A 19,886-nucleotide genomic window follows, 5' to 3' on the forward strand; every position below is an offset into this window, starting at 1 on the left:
CTGTTTCAAATATGAGTATCTATATGGGTGACAGGTAAGGCCCGCCATAGGTCCGAGGATTCAGACCAGGGTTGGCCCATTACACCACACCAGAGGTGCCAATAAAGAAGAGTAATTTACATCACTATCGTGATTTTAATTGTTGGCATTTTCACTAAGACTTCATATCGGGGAATTTACATAGTTTTGTTTTACTTTAAAATCTAAATTTTATATGTTTTTTTTCAGAAAATCATATGTAAATTCATAAAATTAAAAAAAATATATATATGTACGAAGATATACTTTCTTTTTTAAAGCAAGATATCTAACAACAGAGTTAACAATGTATAATAATTAAAACAGGATTCAGGAAGGTCCTAAAACATTATAACAAACAAATTGCAAACCAGGGAAACAGGATGTTTTATATTCACCAACATTAATATCCCATTTATTTCTGAGATATTCTGGCTTGTTGGCGGCAAAATGAAAACATAAACATGAAAGGATTTACTTATTAATAATAAACATATCAGTGACACAATGGTTCTACAACACTTGTTCAATGATTTAATTAACATTGATTGAAAATTTGGTTGACGAAATAAAAGAATACGTGCTAAGACTATAAACAAGATAACAAGGAACCTTGAATTTTATTGAAACAGCTCAACTATTCTATATGGGTAAGGTCACGTAGCGTGCCATAAGACGATATAGGCCAGGAGTGGTCCATTACCCTTATTGTTGTGGTTTAAGGGTTATATAGTATGGGGCATACTCTTTCTGCTGTTACTTATATTCATATTCTGTGTTGGTGAGGTCCCACAGCACTGCAAGCCATGGCCCATGGGTCCTGGGATTCAAACCAGGATTGTCTCATTATCCCAAAACCAGCTGCTACTTTGAAAACAATTGGCAAAAGTTGGAAAAATGTTGCCATAATTTAACAAACCTGATAAAATAATGTTCCAGCTAAGATAGCACTGATGGTGAATAGGACGAAGTTAATAGGCACAACTGTGGCTATGTCGTATAGTCTCATGGCTTCGTTCAAATATTTCACCTACAATATAGGAGAAATTACACAAATGTGGTTCAACAGTACAACTGTTAATGGATTTTAGTATGTACTTTACAACAATACTACTTACATACCAAATTTAAAAACAAAAATTATTCCACAAATTATGTAGAAGGTTTTAAATTTATTCTACATAGTATGACTATGTAGAATCGTTTTTGTACCTAAAAACTTAAAATTAAATTTTGGCCACTATTAAAAAACTTAGACCCAAGATTTAGGGCAAAGTTGGCTAATTACCCAGACGCTCAGTCTAAACCTTAAAATGACATCTTGGCAGCTTGGCCACCATTAAACAAGTTAAAATATTATGAACAAGCAATGCAAGTAAGTTTGGTTTGTTTTTAGTTTAAATTACCAGAGTATTTATTGAATACATATATAAGACAAGATTGTTTGGGTTATCAACCAAATTTTCCACTCTTTTCTACGTTGGTGATGTCCTACAGTGACCCAAGTCATAGGACCTTAGATTTAGGGCAAAGTAGGTCATTACCCAAACATTGTGTTATTGTGCACATTAAATTATACATTGGTCCTACAGCAAGGCATGAAATGAGGTCTAATATTTAGGACAAAGTTGGCCCATTACTCAGAAGCCCAATTTTACTCAAAACAAGAACTGCACTAATATCAATTACCTGAAATATAGTAGTGACTATCATAATAACGACCATGATGTAGAGGATTGGTTCATCAAGTTGGCTTTTTCCTGTGCAGAAGGAAATCACTACAGTTAGTCACCTTCTGGTTTATATTATAATTGACAGTGCCAAGAGAGAATTCACATGTACTAAATGTTAGGTTATTGAAATCTACGATATCAGCTGCAAAATTAGTGAAGCAGCCAAAGGGGTTTGACAACAAAACAAGCAAATCGTTTTTTTTAATTGTTTAACTTGCTAATTAATGCAAAAAAATTCTATAGTTGTGTATGGAAAAGTTGCCACAACCATTTTTAAATTTAGGGCACAAAAACAGCACCAATTATTACATTATCCATATAAAATATGGGCATATAAAAAGTTATATAGGTAATCTTAATCAATAAAATAAAGGCAAACTTAAAATAGACAAAAATGTTCATATTTTTCAATTTTTGCACACAAAGAAAATGTATTATATATGTTTGTTAGTTTATATCATATATCCATAAACTTGACAGCGAGCATGAGGTGTATATTGACACATGTTCAGAATTAAGACACCCATGTTAATTCTCAACATACATCTTATACCTTCTATAGTTAACGCAAGTAACCCTGAAACAGCTTTAGCACTAATGACGGTGAACGAGCCAAGTATGGCGACCAACGTAAGATGAAGCATCACGTTGTGCACATCATGTGACTTCACAAACATCACGATTCCAAACATCACAACCTGAATCACGGGAGTGTCTCATTAGATTTATTACAAGATCAGAACTATTTAGACTCAAGTGTAATCAATACTCAATAACAATATACATGTGGCGCAGCCAGAAAAAAAATAAGGGGGGGGGGGAGGGGTTTAATCAAAAAATGTTTATATATAATATATAAGGTTCAATAATGCAGCACTCCATATTTATACATTATACCCACCTCCACAAATACATATATGATGAACTGCCATCCACCAAGATGAGAGGTTAACTCCTGTGCGTTGAGGATCATCTTTGGTTTGCTGGAAAAAGTCACGATGAGGAAAGATCCAACGATCGCAAACGATGCTCCAACCACGTCTCGCATCCTCAGACTTTCTTCATTGAAGATCACGGCTAACCCTCCATTAGCGAGGACAGCAACACATCCTGTAATTTATGGTAGGAAAGTTATACCAGATTAAAATGGATGGCTTTCCCCAGAATCCTTACAGTTTTGCTAATTCCTAAAAAACACAGGGCGTTTAGTGTAAAATGTAAGTGTATAAGTGGAAAAAAGATAAAATAAATGATCAAATGCAAAAATACATAGTAGTGACATTCAACTAACCTAGTGGAGCCACAACAGAAGCTGGGGCAAATCCATAAGCGACAAAGTTTCCAATCTCCCCAATAGCCATCAAGATTATTCCCGTCCACCATACAGGGGACCTTAAGTAACTATTACTCCCACATAAAGTTGAATCTTCCACAATTCCCTCAGCTTGTCGTTTACGATGGGCAAACTTTTGGACATTTAATGAAATGGCGATCAATATATTACCAACAACGGCAAGGGCCGTCCCAAATTCATAAGTATTAAATGCTGCTGTGTGGGGTGTGGTTGTGGTGGCTAAAAAAAGGGGGGGAATACATGTTTAAGTTCCACCCAAAGTATTAAAAGTTATAGGTAAATATAATATCAATGATAACCAATATTACTTTGTCTCTTCGGTTACGATAAAGAAGATTTAAAAACAAAAAAGACAGCATATAGCATGATAAAGTTAAACCATGTTGTGGTGGCTGAAAAAATTAGAACTACATGTTGTTAGGATCTAATGCTACTAAACTATAACAGACAAAAATCAACCAGTTGTATAATAAAAGTTATATATTTCGCCCTAAATGGCATCGTCAGTCTCTTAGTAACATTTAGTTCATTTGAACCACCCAAGGTAGATAAGATAGAGGTTGGAGCAACTGCCGCTGCAAAAACCATTCGAGGTATCAGACTAAAAGTTAGTTTGTTAAACTTGTATGGTCATTTGACATCTATTGGATGTGGCAGTGTAGCGATTCTGGTCGAAACAACAAAAATATTTGCAACCGTTTGCAACCCATAGTTTTATTAGGTACAGTTGAGTTACACATGTTATAAGATGCAACAATAATATTAAAAGACATTGGTACAACGTTTAACCAGTAGGAAATTGCAAAAAAGAAAAAAATTAAAATTATATAACACACAATGTTACAACACCTGTAAAATTTAAGACGGCCGAACTTGTAGTGCTATTTAATAGAACAAGTTCTTCGTTTGACGTTGCCATCCCCACGTTAAAATGTAAATGATACCGCTGACAGTTATTTGTCCTTACTCCATTAGTTTGACCGAGATTACATAGCACTAGTAGATTAAATAGTGGTTTAAATAAACAAAACCGATTGTAAACAGTTTTTGCAACAAAACTGAACGAGACAAATTTGTTTTGTATAATATGACGTAAGCCCCTTAAGGGGATTTCTAATTCAGCCGAAATGACTGAAAACATAAATCTTTTATTTGGGCGCTGGGGTCTTATTACAACTAAATAAATGTTTTCAGCGTATTTTATTAAAGGATTTTTTGTGAAACAGCCAACCTTTATAATGTTCATAATTACCTAATTGGAAAAACTATATAGATTTTAAATTTAAAAATAAACATTTAAAAAAATCGGTGTGAGTTAAATTAGTTTACAAAATGTAATTCAACCAGGGTCCGTATATAAATATTTTTATATACGGACTCTAAATTCAACTATATAAAGACTAAAATTTATTTAAGTAAATGAAAAATTTTGGTCACGAATAAATACGTCTTGCATAGTTTGCCGAAAGCACTTGTGTTTGTAAGTTGATATTAGCAACATTCCAAACAAGTTAAATGTAGAGTTGAATCATTTTCTACCACCGACTTAAATTTATCAATAAATTGGTTATCCGACCTAAAATATCAAGACGAAATGTCAAGTGTAATAAAAAACAAGAGTGAGGACGTTGAAAAGCTCAAAATTATTTGCTTGGGGGATAGCGCAGTCGGAAAATCAAAGTAAGGAAAAAATCTAAACATTTTTTTGCGAATTTTAATCAGTATTGTAATGGTAAAACGTTTCAAGTCATTTTCTGGTAAATACGTCTCCGTTTTCAATTCTGTTTTCTTTTTTTTCAGGCTGGTTGAACGATTTCTGGTAGATGGATAGTATCCTTTGACCTTTAGGCTACTATAATAATAACTTTTACACGTCTCTGTGATTACGGTAGCGAAGATTTACAAATATTTTTAAGTGAAAAGACATGAGATATAGCGAAAAAACAATAGTTGTTAAAACGTGTTTTCTGTTAAAAACATATTTACCTTTATTTGGAATAAAATAAGCGTGGTCGCTACACCTAACACAAAATTGAGCTATTTATGTTTAAATATTTTTCAAGTTAAACATGTAATGGGAACCTAAATATATATACTTTTATATTTTATCATAAAAATCAAATACAACTAATTATCTTGACCCTTACCATCTTTCCTTAACCCTACAATCCCAGCAAACCTCAACAACAATCAACATATGCACTTACATTGTTCAACTATGAAACAAAACTAAATGGAAAGAAGATATCAGTTGGTAAGACTTCACTTTATAATAAAGGACAAAACTTTGAAAGTCCTAAAAGTATAGTGCATAGTTGGTACGGTTGAAGTGTCCTCTACTTAGTCCTAACAAAATGCTGCCAAGGAATTCTTTAGTAATAAAAAATTCAAAACCGACATAACCACTACTCTATTACCAATGATCTATAACTATAACCCCTAACCACCAACCTCTAACACTTTCAACCAGCTTTATCTGTAGCATACCAGAGGATTCTTCCCTAGTGCAAAAAAATCATTTAAAAAAAAGTCACAGATTTCTAATCATATGCTCAACAGATTTCTGGGACACAGCAGGCCAGGAGAGGTTTTCCAGCATGCATCCATCGTATTACCACCAAGCACAAGCGTGTATCCTTGTGTTTGATGCTACGAGGAAAGTGACATACAAAAACCTCAACAACTGGTACAAAGAGTTACGGCAATACAGACCTAACATCCCATGCTTGCTAGTTGCAAATAAAATTGATGGTAAGAAAATCTTTGTTAAAACTCTGGTCACTAATGGGTTGTCTAAATTGTCAGCCATACAAAAAAAAACAGACAACATGGTAACTCATAAGCGGGCACAAGATGTATGAAACAGGACACTCTTGTTATAACTACTGTTGTTTTTATAACTACTGTTGAGGAAAGTAATGCTTGCTGGTTGCAAATAAAATTGATGGTAAGAAAATCTTTGTAAAACGCTTAATGCCAATTGATCCAACCCAGTGGTCAGTAATGGGACAACCAACGCGGTAACTCGTAAGCGGGCACAAGGTGTATGAAACAGGACACTCCCGTTATAACTACTTTGTTCTCTGGCCATGCGAGAATAAACAATTAGTTACATTCGTTTAAAACTGACTTTCTTTATTATATGCAGTGGATCTTGGAGTAACAAAACGCACATTTGCTTTCGGTACAAAACACAATCTGCCTCAGTATTTTGTTTCAGCTGCAAATGGAACAAATGTAGTAAAGGTGAACTGTTTCCACTAACTTTAAGATTGGGGCAGAGTTTGCCCATTTAAACTGGTTGGTGGTAAAATAAAGCATCCCAATATAATCAGTTAGGTCAACTGTGCGGTTTCTGAAATAAGTAAGCGAAAATGTATTAAGAATCTGGTTGTAAGTAAAAACAAACAAAATCAAGTCCAATTGTATAATATACCAAATAGATTTCACCTAAATGCTATTGCCTGTCTCTTGTTTAAATAGAACCAAAATTGAATGTAACTTTAATGTGTATATGGTTAAACAATATGTTTTTGTCAACAGGTTTTCAGGGATGCTATTAAAGCAGCTTTGTCCTACAAGCAGAATCCAACAGATTTTGTTGACCAAGTCCTGCAAGAGTTAGAGGTATTTTTTCACTAGAATAATACATACTTTGGAGGTATTTTTTCACTAGAATAATACATACTTTGGAGGTATTTTTTCACTAGAATAATACATACTTTGGAGGTATTTTTTCACTAGAATAATACATACTTTGGAGGTATTTTTTCACTAGAATAATACATACTTTGGAGGTATTTTTTCACTAGAATAATACATACTTTGGAGGTATTTTTTCACTAGAATAATACATACTTTGGAGGTATTTTTTCACACTTGTCATTTTATCTTGATAGTTGATACCATAACATAAAATTGCGAAGCAACTTAAACTTGAAATAACTAAGATAATATTAACTTTTAATTATTTCTTCGATTACGGTAGTGAAGATTAAAGAAATATTCAAAATAAAAAGACAGGTTATAATTCACAAAACAACAGTTGTTAAAGCACGCTTACAGTTAAACCTATTTACATTGAATTGGAAGAAAAAAAAGCGTGGTCACTAGTCACTGTTGTTAATATTTTACTTTTTATCTATTTCAGCACTTAGGCAACACGGAAGAAGATTTAATTCACATTACTTGTAAAACAGAGGAGTGAAAGTTTAAAGGAAGTTTATTACACTCAGTGTTACTGTGGCACTTTATTTATTTATTCTGCACAGCCTGGTATCACTGATATGTTGGAGTGATAGGAGACTGGCATAAACCCTAACATAAAAATTAATGGACCAATCCTCGCCTGAATCCTAAGACCCATAATGGCCATGCTGTGGGACCTCACCCACATAGAATAAAAACCACTAAAATCTTGTTATTTTTCATTAATTGTCCTTAGTTGACAATTTTTCAAAAGGGAATTCGAATTTTCTCCCAAAAGAGCCTTTTAAAACATGATTACCACTCTGTGAAACAAACTGCAGCCAATTAACTTTTGCAGCAGGTGCTTAAAAATATAATCTCAATGTTGTTTTGTATTATTTTTAGAAAATGCTATTTTTGTACAATTCATTGTGTTTCTATGTTATTTATTAGATGTGGTTCCGGTACAATAGACATTGCCATTGGTGTGCGTCATGTGTTTATGAATAATTGAGTTCTCTGCCTTCATACCAGCCCGACTGTTGTTTTTAATAAACGTGTATTCAACCGTGTGTTGATTTGTAACCTATACTTTAATAGAGAAGAAAGGCGTCAGAATTTGAAATCGAGACGTAAATTCCGCGATGTTCATCTTACAATTTCCCAAATCATTAATGGGCTTATTAATCACGCTTGTTTCCTCTGCATTGCAAATCAATACATGTACGCGGCGGCCCTGCTTCGAAAAGTAAATTACGTCATCAAGTTACAGTTTCAAAAGCTTTTCTCTCCTCGATATGGAGTTTTGACATTTCGTCACAAATGTCAGTTCGCGTAAGATGAATTTAAAGACCAAGTTTATAAATACCACGTAAGGTATGTGTGACTGCTATCACGAAAAAGTTGCGAAAGGATATAAACAACACGTTAGCTGCAGTTTGTCCCGCAGGCCATACTACAGACAGGCAGCATAGGTTTAGGCACAGTGTAAATGTTCATATAGTCGGTTAATTGGAGGGTCTTAAGAGATTTTGCTGTTACAACGAAAAATACAGTTTTTTTCACTCAGTTTACTAAATCATTAACTTAACAAAGATAGAATAAAGGTGATCTATAAAAGGTTTTCCGTTACAGTTCGTTTTCAAGCTATATAGCCTACTTTTTATTTGAAATATTTGCATGTAATACAGTAGGGTGGGGGAAGATGGGACACCTTTAACTGCATTTTCTCGTCCCATTTAGTAGCAAACAAAAAACGCTCAAAGAGTTATACCGTATCCTCACGACTCCCATAGACCGTTGTTAATTGTTCAAAAGATTGGGATATAGTGGATTATATGTGCTGAGGCTGTCCTTTCTTACCCCACCCTACTATATCTACAGATATTTATACACGTCCGTTAAATCTTGGTTGGTAAGTCTATTAAATTTAGAAAATAACGCGAGACAAACCATTACCCATCTTCGGTTGAGCCTCTTACAAACGTGACCTTTTAGTAATTTGTTTTGGCAGCCAACGTGTATGATCTAGACCTTGAATTAAATTATGAACGGATCTCCGGCACTTAATGAATACAAATTAAATTAAAGGTGCTGCGTCTGTTTGTAAAAGTTCCATTAATGGAAAATAGAGTAAAACGACGCAATACATTAGACTCGACTTAATAGAGATAGATTCAGTGCAATTGAACCTGATTGAACCAAACCGAAATAAAAAGGTTTTATTTGGATGCGCCGCAATGCATTTTAAAGTGACATGCGTTTTATTTTTTAGGATCAATAACTTTTATTTTTTAGGATCAATAACTTATGACTGTAAGACACAGCAAATGCCATGTTGTTTAATCGATATTAACATCAGATTATCTATCACAGAGTTTTACAGCTGCGTTGGTCTGGCAATAACACAAATGTGGTCTTGGTCCTGACAGGACTACGTACTAAGCTATGCTGACATCCGAGAATTTACCGTTCAATGCGCGTAATCCAGGAGCATCGCCTTTATTTACAGTTACAGTAAGGTCTAATGTAAAGAAAAGGCAGAGAGTGTTAAAATATTTAGGCTTCGCAGATATTTTCGGGACTTTAGATCCGTTTATACAGCGTAGATTAAAAAGAAAGAACGTGCTATTATTCTATTTTATGTGGGTCAGGGGCCCGGTCCCGCAGTGTGGTACGCCATTTCCTAGGATAAGAACGTGCCATTCAAATAAATACATAGTGGGATGGGGTAATCTGGGATAGTCCTAGCACAGACTGTCCAAATATCCGGATCGAGTTTGAACAATTAACAACAGTCTATTGTAGTCGTTAGAATACGGTTGTAAAATTCCGTGTCTTAAAAGTATTTATATTTCAGCTGAAATTGTAAGCTTACTTGTACAAGAGTCATGACATCTAGTGAACGCTGTGTTTCTGAAGGTTTCGACGGCAATTCACCCGAGTTATTTTACCACGCCATTGGGCTGAAGTTTTGGGAGTCGGTTGAACATTGTCGGTCCCAGCATGAAGGCCAGTTGGCTGTTATTGGCGAGGACGTGACGATGGAGAGGTTGGTTCGTCTGTCACCCAAGGGGCCAGAATGCTTTGCTAACTACTTCAGAGTGGGGTTGGTTAGAGGGGTGGGGGAAGATCAATACCAGTGGGTTGATGGTACTTCGTTCAGCGGTGGGGCAATGGGGGTGAAGGGGGATTTCCCAAACGACACTTGTAGTGGGGTGGCTCTGTACACGGCTAACGGTTCAGTTGCCGATTCCTTGCTGCATGCAGTCGATTGCTCAACTCCTTTGGCCTTTGTGTGCGCGGTCAATCGAGTTGAGGTGGACGAACACACCCACAAGGAAAGGATTCCTGTGTTGGTAGGTCTGCTCGCTACATTCGTCTTGATGGCCTTGATCTCGTTTGTTATAATTCTTGTATGCGTGAAGCGACAGCTGAAATCAACGAGGAGCGACAGTGTCGTGATCGAGTACCGGGAAAATGAGACGAGTAAAGAAGGAAGTGGGATTTACCACAGTCTTGTAGACGTAGAGGTTGCGAACAATGATGCAGAAAACTCTACCGGCGGTGTAAAAAACGAACAAACGCCAGACGGTGGCGCTATATACAGTTTCGCGAAAGATCCGGACGCCGTGAGTGAAATTAAAGAAGACCCAAGCGTACATTACAGTACGGTTAACAAGACGAAGAAAAAGCTAAACAAAAACCTTGAATAAATTCGCTTATTAACACCAAACTACAAGCACTGTAATCTATATAGACTATTCTAGAGCAGAAGTTTTTGTGTTCCTAAAAATGTGTTGTACATATAATGGTACTATGGGAGAAATCCTTTTTAGTTGGCTTGATTTACTTAATTGTAATTGGATGCCTTTTACAATAAAGACAACGGTAAAAAAATACCCCAATGGTTAATACACCCGATATAGGCAACTGCTGGCTTGTATAGACAACAAAATATTGACGCTTGGATATATTTCTTACACGGTTACTGCCATACAAGGAATTCCTGGTCACATATTTAATATATTCTGCGTAAATAACTGTCCAACTTGAATTGCCACAACTGACTTAACTATTTTATTTTTTCTGATTTATTTTCTGTATAAACAAACATCAAAACTTTGCCTTTTCTTGCAATTCTTGTCGTGTAATTAGTTACAGTAAGCTGCAGATAGAAAAAGTTTCTCGCAGAGCATTTAAGTTAACAGGCAAGGAAAAGTCGCAAATTATAAGTTAAGATATATTCACATTTTTCAATGTGGTCATTTTGCTTGGTCCAATACACAACATATGCTTACACCAATTCCATAAATTAGAAAGTTCGTTTCTTATGCATGTACCAATAGATAGGTTTCTTAATTATATGAATCCACTATGTTGCATTATGGTACATTACCGGCTGTTGAATAAGATTAAAAAGCCGGAAACATTCATTAAATATTCAGATAAGGCTTACACTAGGACACAGTTTGTTTGTGACATCACACATAAGTTTGTGACATCACATAGAGGGAGCAGGCATTGGGGAAACACCAGAAGCAGCATTGAAATGTGCGACAGCTTTCCGGAAAAACATACTAGAACCGCGGTTGGAAGCTCCCTGGATGGGGAAAACATAATAAAAATTGTAAAAAGTGCGGAAGGCATTGAAAGAGTAAATCAGGAAAGTGAAGAAAGAAAGGAGAGAAATTTTCAGAGAATATTATGGATAGAAAATTAAAATTGCCAAATTATTATAATAAACTGTAAAACCAACTTGTACAAGTAGAGCTGCTACAAATTGTAGAAAGTCTTTTATATCCTAAACAAACTTAAAACAGTTAGGCATATAAAATAGAAGAAAAGTAATAATTTATCTGATTATCCTATATATGTTCTAAGTAAAGAAAAACAACAATATTTACTCTATATTCGGCAATTTAATATTCTAAAAGAATATAATATTTGGAATATTATATTTGGAATATAATATTCGCGCTCAGCGACACTTGGCAACGAACCGCAGCACTGGAATATAAAAGTAAAGAAAAAAACAACCAATCCAAACTCACAGTTTTATGAAGATCCCGTAGACAAACCACCCACCCCTTGTACACTGGCATAAATGGTGGATTGCCCGCTGTTATTCGGGATCCAGTGGTTGCCATGACAGTGCTAGTGACGGACAGAGGGTAGGTAACGATTTGCGCGATATACCCCATCACCATGTGTGAGTATTGACGCATGTCTTTCAATTCATTCTGAGGTAACATAGGTTTTGTTATTATTTAGTTTAAAAAAATTTACCAAGATAATTACAAAGTTAAGTATAGTAACAGCTGAGTTTACAGTTTTTTTTTTATAATAAAAAGAATAAACATAGAGGTTTTGTTGTTGTATAACATATACAAATTTTGTTGTTATAAATGTAATCCAACAGAAATTACACGATGACAGTAACAAAAGTGTAATTGAAGACACAACAGCAACATATGTTAATTGTATAAAACAGACTGAACACACACACATATATATAGATGTATATATATATAGATATATAAATATATACTCACATTCTCAGTAAGAATATATGTGTTAAAAGTATGGACAAGAAGATTGCACAACCAGATTGAGATGATTTCTCCAGCCAAACGTGGTACGAGACCCCTGGAAATGTCTTAGGGTTATTTTCGTTTAATAAAATACAAAATTAATAATAAAAGTAGTAAGTAATGCATATTAGGAGAATATAGAGCTACAAACTTTTCATTGCAACCTGGATCCTCTGTTCTATGAATTTATCAGCCGCTTGAAAATTATGTTTTTTTTCAGTGGCCGTATTTAAATGTGTTAACCTAATAATATTATAAAAAAAAAGTTAAAACTCACGAGAAAAATCCTAGTATTCCTTCTTCTCGATATATTTCTGCAGTTGATGTGAATATGTTGGTGTAGATCGTCTCCTGGCCCACAAACTCAGCCATTGTTCGAATGGCAATCACTATAAATGAAGTATTTAGTATGTAGTTATATAAGGTAGTGGGAAAAGATGGGACACCATTTCTTTCTGCTTTAACGTCCCATTTAGAAGTAAACAAGGAACATTCAAGGAATTATAAAACCTTATTCTCATGACTTCCATGGACATTTGTTAATTGTTTAAAACATAATCAAGATATTTGGATATTATGTCTTATGTGTAAGAGCTGTCCCAGTGGTGCGGGGATGCTGAATTATTAAGCTTGGATAGGTTTACTCTGTATAAGCAATTTTAAAAGGGGGTGGGAGAACTGGTTGGTGATTTGAAAGGGTGTAGCGGGGAAAAAGGTTAAGAGCCACTAATGTAGACTACATAACCAATAACCTTGACTTATAAATATAGTTTCAGTAACAGCCTTGTGTATATTGCTTACCATGGAAAGGTTGAGACACAATGACAGCGCTACATCTGGCAACCATTTCACGAGTAGTCTGTAACAAAATATATAAGTTGACAAAAGATATAAATGTAACAAGTCTGTGACAAAATATATAGTTTCAGAATGCGACGAAATATAGAACAAACTACTTATTGTGAATAAATAAATATAATTTGCAAACCACCTGGACACTGCGCTGTTGAGTTAATAATTAATGTTATGGAAAGTACTTGGTATCAACTTCAAGTCGTAAATACAACTAATAAATAGATGACTCATAAATAGATGACTGTAGTCCAAGGGTAAATATTCTTCAGTATGCTACCAACACAATTTCAAGTCTTTTTGCCAAGCACACAATTTAATTTCAAAGCAATTCAAAAGTTAATTTGTCAAATCTGTCAAGCCTATTTTTTAGTTTAATATAAACTTTTCAATGCATTTTAAAATTGGTCAGCCTATTTTTTACCTCTATTAGGTGTTTGTCATGTTGAGACTTTTTGCTTATTTATAAAGAATGAAATATTTCATAAGAAAATTTGAATAAGTTTTAATATGACTCACATGGTCACAGACTTTCTTTATCTCGGTGCATTCCTCCGAAACTCGGGTAGCTTCACTTTTCAAGGACTATGAAAAAATACGAATTATTTACACGAGAAAAAATTGGGTTAGCTGAAAAAATTCATGCAAATAATATTGTGGTAGAATGTTTAGTTTGTAAATAAGCAAATTTCATGCACAAATGACACCAGGAAATTAATAGATGACATATTTTGATACGAAATACCTAATTGAGTATTGTAAATATTTTGATTGTGTATTAACAAATTATCAAAAGCAGATTTGGACAATAACACTTTGTAAACATTTAATTTATTAAAATTTACAAATTATTAAAATTTACAAATTACTAAATTTACAAATTTAAAATTATCAAAATTTTTAGGACAATAACACTTTTCAAAGAAATACATTGAACTTACAGAACCGAATTCAGCTTTTACAAAAACTGCCTGATGAATAAAAAAGATAAATTAGTTTGACTACTTTAATTAAAAAAGCCATACATGCACCTCAAGCAGTTACCTATACATGCATTAATCGCTCATGCAAATATGTTCTCATGTAAAAAAGGCCAGGGTTTAAAACATCGTAATATTGTTATATTTACTTACAGTAATTAAATGATTGAGATGACCAAGAATTTATATAATAAGTGGACCATTAGCACCCATTTTTATGGGGGGTTGTACAAAGTACAAGCAATGTGTTTAGTTATACAACATGCTTTGCAACTGGATCTATTGTTCACTATTCAAAAACTTATATATATATATCTATAATATATCCTATTCTATTCTGTATGAGTGAGGTTCTTGGGGACCCGGAATTTCGGCAAGACTTGGCTTATAAAATATATATACCAAAACTAATTTGTACCCTTTAGCCTAGATCCATTATAATTATGCATCTTAACCGAATATTTAGTAGAAGTCAATCATAATTTGAAGTTAGATACATTATAGCTATGTTTTGACTCTTATTTAATTAATACTAGTGAATCTAAAATCAAACCATAAGGTAATGGGCCAAACCCGCCAAAGCCTAAATCCCAATTCCTTCAGGGTTCAGTGCCTTACTCATGCAGAATAGAACATAAAGCAAATCAGACCGTGAGTTGTGTAACTTGGTTTATAACCACTGAGCTCAGTAATAAAGTTGCTAATGTATCGCCTAAATGGCATCGTCAGTCTCTTATTCAAATAAAATTCTATTGAATTCTATATAATTCAAAAAAAATTCGCTAATAAAATTCTATTTGAATAAGAGACTGACGATGCCATTTAGGTGAAATATATTTCTCAATTACCATTAGTGGTTGGACTTGATTTTTGTTGGTTACGTTTTCGTAACACCAGGTCATTACTGTATAAATTAAATGTTTAGAATATCACCCACCTTCCCCACAAGACTGTATGTAAGTGAAGTTGAAACATTGGCACAGATTCGAGGGAACAGACCTCTGTACATTCCAATGTAACCGTCCTGGTTGCTGATGTGTTTAACTGGTGAATAGGAAGGTTCAAGTTTAAAGTGTAAGCAGGACCATTATATGTTATGATTAAACTCAAGTTTTTATATATCCAACAAAACACTGATGTGTTTAACCGGTGAATAGGAAGGTTCAGGTTAATCTTTAAATGCAGAGGTTCTTCTTATATTTTTTTTAAACAGTGATCTTCAAATGCTTACTGATTAATGTAGTGCAAAAAACTTTAGGATAAGCTTATTCTCCCCACCGTGGTTTGTTGCTTATGCATGAATATACACAGACATGCATTGCAGTTAACGTGAAACTTACTATAGGCAAATACACTTGGATATTGAAGTTGTTTCCTGAAAAACATATTTCTCCTTAGAATTGGTGCAAGGGGTTCATGGCCAAGCTGTAGAGGTAAAACATGTCATAATAATTAAATAAAATGGAAGTATTTTAAGCATTACAGTTGATTAGTAAGAAGTGGTAGTTTGCAGAGTATGGCAGGTGCACAGGCGATTTTGTTTACAAACTTCTGGTCATGAATGTTATAATTTGTCCTACGCACGCCAAATAATTAAACAATGAACCAAATCTGTATTTATTAAGTAATACCCCATTTCTTAATGATAGTCAAAAAATAACATTCTTGCACACGTAAGATTACAGGAACTGCCATATTTTGCAGACTAGTCAATCTTGAGCAAACAAAATTTAGGCTTTTTTTCGATATTACAGTTACACACCTGGACAAGAACTTTAACATAAGTGAAAGGGTGGGCAACTGCAGTCATTCCAACGCCCACAGCAATTGAATTCCAGTCAATCCCGCTCATTTTTCCTGCACAGTAATTTCACTTTGTCCCTACTTTTAAGATGCGTAAACTACGAATAAAAAAGCAGATTTTTATATTTTAACGAAACTATATAAACTACCGTATGTTTACTTACAAATCAAATACGCTATTCGTTTAAACGTGGACGTTGATGAGTAAATACAAACCTGCAATGATAATAGAATTACACCGTTTGCCTGCCGGTTTTTTTATACGCTTCACTGATTCCTCTTACAGTGATGCCAGCTGATGTTTAACCTTAAACATAAATTCTGTAAACAAATGACCCTGATTTTTGAATTAACATTTAACTACATTAAACTACTTAAATAAACTGAATTACTTTATAGCAAAAGTTTGTTATTAGGATTGCTTTTTGGTAAAATGTAAGGTTTTAAACCCCAAAAAGTGAACATGAACTTCGACCTGGCAGCACGGTGCAAAACAACAACACGATCTTGACAGAAACACGTTTTTTTTTCTGGAAAAATTTAAGATCAGTTTACAATAACAAATCCACGTTATTTTTGAACAACAATATTGAAAATTTTGAATTGTATATACGTTTTGTATACCAATAATAAAAAATAATGGAAGACACCAATGACGAAAGACCAAAAGAGAAAAATGCTTCATCGTCTGTAGAGTCTGATAAAGAAAAGATGAGATCACCTGCTTCTCTACCTGCGAGTCAAGGTATTTATTATTTGAAGCACTATATTTCCACTGTTAGCAACACAGACCTTTATATGACTTATAAGCCTTGAGATATTTTCATTTTGTATGTTTTATTGGTTCTATAGTAAAGATTGAAGAATCCTTCTATGTTATCCGATAACTTCTAAACGTAATTACTAACCACTACCCCCTAACCAATAATGTCTAACTACAAGCTCCCAACACTTTTCACTAACCTAATATGTAACGTACCAGGCGATTCTTCACTTGTGACAGTAAAAATTATAACTTTTAAATCATGATATCTGCTGTTGCATACAGAGAAAGTTTCATCATCATCTGGCACCGGTACTTCGTCAGGAAATACGGTTTCAAGCGCGGATACTGTTCCTACACAGGAGATCACAGATTCACAAGGTGTTGAATTGGAACCTGTGTGGGGGGTGTTGCACTCCATGCAACCAGAGTTTTATTCCTTGAATTTAAGAGATGAACAATACACATTTGGCCGGGCAAACTCATGTGATTATTGCTTTGATATTAAGACCATAAAAAGCACAAGCAGATACAAACATTATAGCAAACGACACTTTGCTATTAGAAGAGTGAAGTTAGAAGACGAAACTTACCAAGTCTTTATAGAGGATTTTGGAGGACAAAATGGTGTTTATGTTAATGGAGTAAAAATACCATCCGGAAGGAAACAAACTATTAAAACATCTGATGAAATTGGGATCGCGTACAATAACTTCAACGTATTTCTTTTTATTGATAAAGAAAAAGATTCTGATCTAGAAGTTTCTGATGAGTTTTCAAAGAAGTACATCACTCATAAGTTGCTTGGCAAAGGCGCATGTGGTCAAGTTTGGGAGGTGTGGGAAAGATTCTGTGCTGGAAAATTTGCTGTGAAGATCATCAGCAAGACATATTTGTCTGTATCACCCTCAAGTAAAGATGTTATTAAAGAAGCAGATATACTAAGGAAGCTGAGTCACCCTTGTATAATAGGTGTACATGATGTGGTAGACCTGCCACAAAACTTGTACATTGTTCTTGAGTTTGCAAAAGGTGGAGAATTGTTTAAGAGGCTTGAAAAAGGTGGAAAACTGCCGGAGAAAATTGCGAAGCTTTATTTCTTCCAGATGCTTTCAGCTGTAAAGTATCTGCATGACAATGAGATTACACACAGAGACCTAAAACCAGAAAATATTCTCCTAATGTCAACGGAGGAGCCTTGTCTTATAAAGATTACTGATTTTGGAATGTCTAGACTAGTGGAGGAAAAGAGCCTTATGAAAACACTCGCAGGGACACCTTCATATCTTGCCCCTGAAATTATAAAGCAGCATATGGGTCTTGGTAAAGGGTACACAAAACAAGTTGATTTATGGAGTCTTGGAGTGATTCTGTATGTTTGTCTCGTTGCATTTCCACCTTTCAGTGCCGAACTGACCAAAACTGGACAATCTATCGATGAACAAATATTGTCAGCAAATTACAGTTTCCAGAACCAACCCTGGTCCACTGTATCAAATGATGCCAAAAACCTTGTCTCCAGTCTTCTTGTACTTAATGCAAATGACAGGTTAACTACTAGCGCAGCTGTAGCACATCCTTGGCTGCAAGATTCAGAGATGATACGCACTGCTAATTCACTTATGTCGACAGTGGAAATTAAGCCATATCAAGAGTTCATGGGTTCACATTCCGCCAGTTTTGACACAAGAAAAATCTCGACTGATAATGACGACAGTGCTAGTGACTCCAGTCGACCAGCATCATTGGAAATGTTGCCCCAAACCATAAATTTACCAAGTTCTGCAGAAAAGCGTTGCCATACTCCGAATTCTTCAGCTGAAGAACCCACTGCCAAACTTTCAAAATGTTAAAATGTTTTTGCTTTTTTAAATATTTTAACGTATTGATCAAAAATTAAAGACTTTTTGTAATTTAATAGAGTGCTTCACTTGCAATTGTCACTTTTTTTTAACACTACCCCAGCATTTTTGTACTGACACACGAACACACACCCCTTAAATCAATCATATTAAACCTGTTTAGTTGTTTCACTTTTTTGCTGCAGTTTATACCACAAAGTGACCTTAGGTTTTAATATTTTTTAATTTTATCTGTAATCACTGCCAGTTACTGCCTTCTTTCATCGTGACTTTTAACGTCGTGTGCGTAATTTTAAAGTCAATCGTCTTCGTTTTGTTTGTCTTATTATGAACAAAGTATTTTGGCATTCATATCTGCGTTATAAATGTCATCAAATATTTATAATCGTTATGAGAATGAGGCAGGAACTCATAAGCCCACGCACCTATATACGTGGATTTCTGCAGCCTTTTATGGAACGTGTGGCAAATATAGGTCTTAGTCTGCAACAGCGAAACAAGGAAGAAGTACACTGTCGTAGCAAGTATTTTTGTAGAATCGAAAATATGACGAGTTAGTAAAAACATGATGTTAGGACAAGGAAATTAAAATATTTTGTTTGTTGCGACACAAAGTTAAAAACAAAAGTTTTAGCTGGGAATATCAGCACGTTGCGTAGGCACGATATGCATTACTAATATAAAGCACTTTATCAACCAGTTCAGTTTTACAACTAGGCTGCCAATACGTGTATAGGTCATGATATGGCTTCACAACGCAAGTACAAGCCACATAGACTTGGCACCGATATCCGACAAAATTAAGTGCTTCCTATACTCGAATAGCAAAGCAACCAGTTTGACCCGTCGTTCATTGCGTGTTTTGGGCAGCAGTAACTTGGAAAGCATTGGTTTTACGATTCAGGCCAAAGAGGATGCAAAGCAAATCAGAGACATCGCGTCGTTTAATATATAAGACGTAAATGCTATAATAAGGTGGGGTAAAATGGGACGCAGCCCGCTACTCTAAATGAGCGTTATTAATTGTTTAAAACAAGACCACAGGACATATAGGATTTAGGTGTCAACGGTATCCCATCTTACCCCGCAGCACTATATAGACTGCATAAGCGTAACGTTATATGGTGCATATATATATAGCACATCATATTGGGTTTATAAATCACGTATTAACTTCATGCCGGTCTATAAAGAAGTAGCAGGGTCAGATTCGGAAACTGAACGTTTGCTTTACACGATT

General features: G+C 34.7%; 4 protein-coding genes across 5 annotated transcripts; 2 read left to right on the forward strand and 2 right to left on the reverse strand.

Moving 5' to 3' along the window:
* Window positions 1-3: 3 nt before the first annotated feature.
* On the reverse strand, window positions 4-4,183 carry LOC100185559 (NIPA-like protein 2). Its single transcript, XM_018817191.2, has 6 exons — window positions 3,955-4,183; window positions 3,043-3,324; window positions 2,653-2,861; window positions 2,305-2,449; window positions 1,708-1,778; window positions 4-1,048 (listed from the first exon to the last, which is right to left on the reverse strand). Exons 1-6 carry the CDS (start codon window positions 4,022-4,024, stop codon window positions 929-931), a joined length of 897 nt encoding a protein of 298 aa, XP_018672736.1. The 5' UTR covers window positions 4,025-4,183; the 3' UTR covers window positions 4-928.
* Window positions 4,184-4,583: 400 nt separating this feature from the next.
* Window positions 4,584-7,865, forward strand: LOC100183149 (rab-like protein 2A). The gene is made up of 7 exons (XM_002130538.4): window positions 4,584-4,785; window positions 4,906-4,935; window positions 5,280-5,359; window positions 5,665-5,856; window positions 6,254-6,351; window positions 6,649-6,732; window positions 7,256-7,865. The coding sequence occupies exons 1-7, from the start codon at window positions 4,700-4,702 to the stop codon at window positions 7,310-7,312; spliced, it is 627 nt and encodes a 208-aa protein (XP_002130574.1). The 5' UTR covers window positions 4,584-4,699; the 3' UTR covers window positions 7,313-7,865.
* Window positions 7,866-11,021: 3,156 nt separating this feature from the next.
* On the reverse strand, window positions 11,022-16,204 carry LOC100185510 (mitochondrial carrier homolog 2). 2 transcript variants are annotated; one of them, XM_018817450.2, is made up of 11 exons: window positions 16,186-16,204; window positions 15,981-16,119; window positions 15,559-15,643; window positions 15,156-15,262; window positions 14,180-14,209; window positions 13,758-13,823; window positions 13,188-13,245; window positions 12,664-12,775; window positions 12,348-12,441; window positions 11,847-12,035; window positions 11,022-11,395 (listed from the first exon to the last, which is right to left on the reverse strand). In XM_018817450.2, exons 2-11 carry the CDS (start codon window positions 16,068-16,070, stop codon window positions 11,297-11,299), a joined length of 930 nt encoding a protein of 309 aa, XP_018672995.1. In that variant the 5' UTR covers window positions 16,071-16,119; window positions 16,186-16,204; the 3' UTR covers window positions 11,022-11,296. The 2 variants fall into 2 exon arrangements, with proteins under 2 accessions (XP_018672995.1, XP_026696400.1); XM_026840599.1 differs by lacking the exon at window positions 14,180-14,209.
* A 264-nt stretch (window positions 16,205-16,468) lies between these two features.
* Window positions 16,469-18,997, forward strand: LOC100175326 (myosin light chain kinase A). Its single transcript, XM_002130154.2, has 2 exons — window positions 16,469-16,766; window positions 17,070-18,997. Exons 1-2 carry the CDS (start codon window positions 16,661-16,663, stop codon window positions 18,635-18,637), a joined length of 1,674 nt encoding a protein of 557 aa, XP_002130190.1. The 5' UTR covers window positions 16,469-16,660; the 3' UTR covers window positions 18,638-18,997.
* The last annotated feature ends 889 nt before the right edge of the window (window positions 18,998-19,886 follow it).

The sequence above is a fragment of the Ciona intestinalis genome, chromosome 2 (assembly GCF_000224145.3).
Source record: "Ciona intestinalis chromosome 2, KH, whole genome shotgun sequence".
In the NCBI taxonomy this organism is placed as follows: domain Eukaryota; kingdom Metazoa; phylum Chordata; class Ascidiacea; order Phlebobranchia; family Cionidae; genus Ciona; species Ciona intestinalis.

Coding starts and splice junctions, on each gene's coding strand:
- LOC100185559 (XM_018817191.2), bottom strand. CDS start 4,024: ATGGCAACGTCAAACGAAGAACTTGTTCTATTAAATAGCACTACAAGT. Junction 2,862..3,042: donor TTCTGTTGTGGCTCCACTAG/GTTAGTTGAATG, acceptor CATAAATTACAG/GATGTGTTGCTGTCCTCGCT. Junction 1,049..1,707: donor TAGTCACTACTATATTTCAG/GTAATTGATATT, acceptor CCTATATTGTAG/GTGAAATATTTGAACGAAGC.
- LOC100183149 (XM_002130538.4), top strand. CDS start 4,700: ATGTCAAGTGTAATAAAAAACAAGAGTGAGGACGTTGAAAAGCTCAAA. Junction 4,936..5,279: donor CGATTTCTGGTAGATGGATA/GTATCCTTTGAC, acceptor CTACAATCCCAG/CAAACCTCAACAACAATCAA. Junction 5,857..6,253: donor AGTTGCAAATAAAATTGATG/GTAAGAAAATCT, acceptor TATTATATGCAG/TGGATCTTGGAGTAACAAAA.
- LOC100185510 (XM_018817450.2), bottom strand. CDS start 16,070: ATGAGCGGGATTGACTGGAATTCAATTGCTGTGGGCGTTGGAATGACT. Junction 14,210..15,155: donor CATACAGTCTTGTGGGGAAG/GTGGGTGATATT, acceptor TTTATTCATCAG/GCAGTTTTTGTAAAAGCTGA. Junction 13,246..13,757: donor TAAAGAAAGTCTGTGACCAT/GTGAGTCATATT, acceptor ATTTTGTTACAG/ACTACTCGTGAAATGGTTGC.
- LOC100175326 (XM_002130154.2), top strand. CDS start 16,661: ATGGAAGACACCAATGACGAAAGACCAAAAGAGAAAAATGCTTCATCG. Junction 16,767..17,069: donor TTCTCTACCTGCGAGTCAAG/GTATTTATTATT, acceptor TGTTGCATACAG/AGAAAGTTTCATCATCATCT.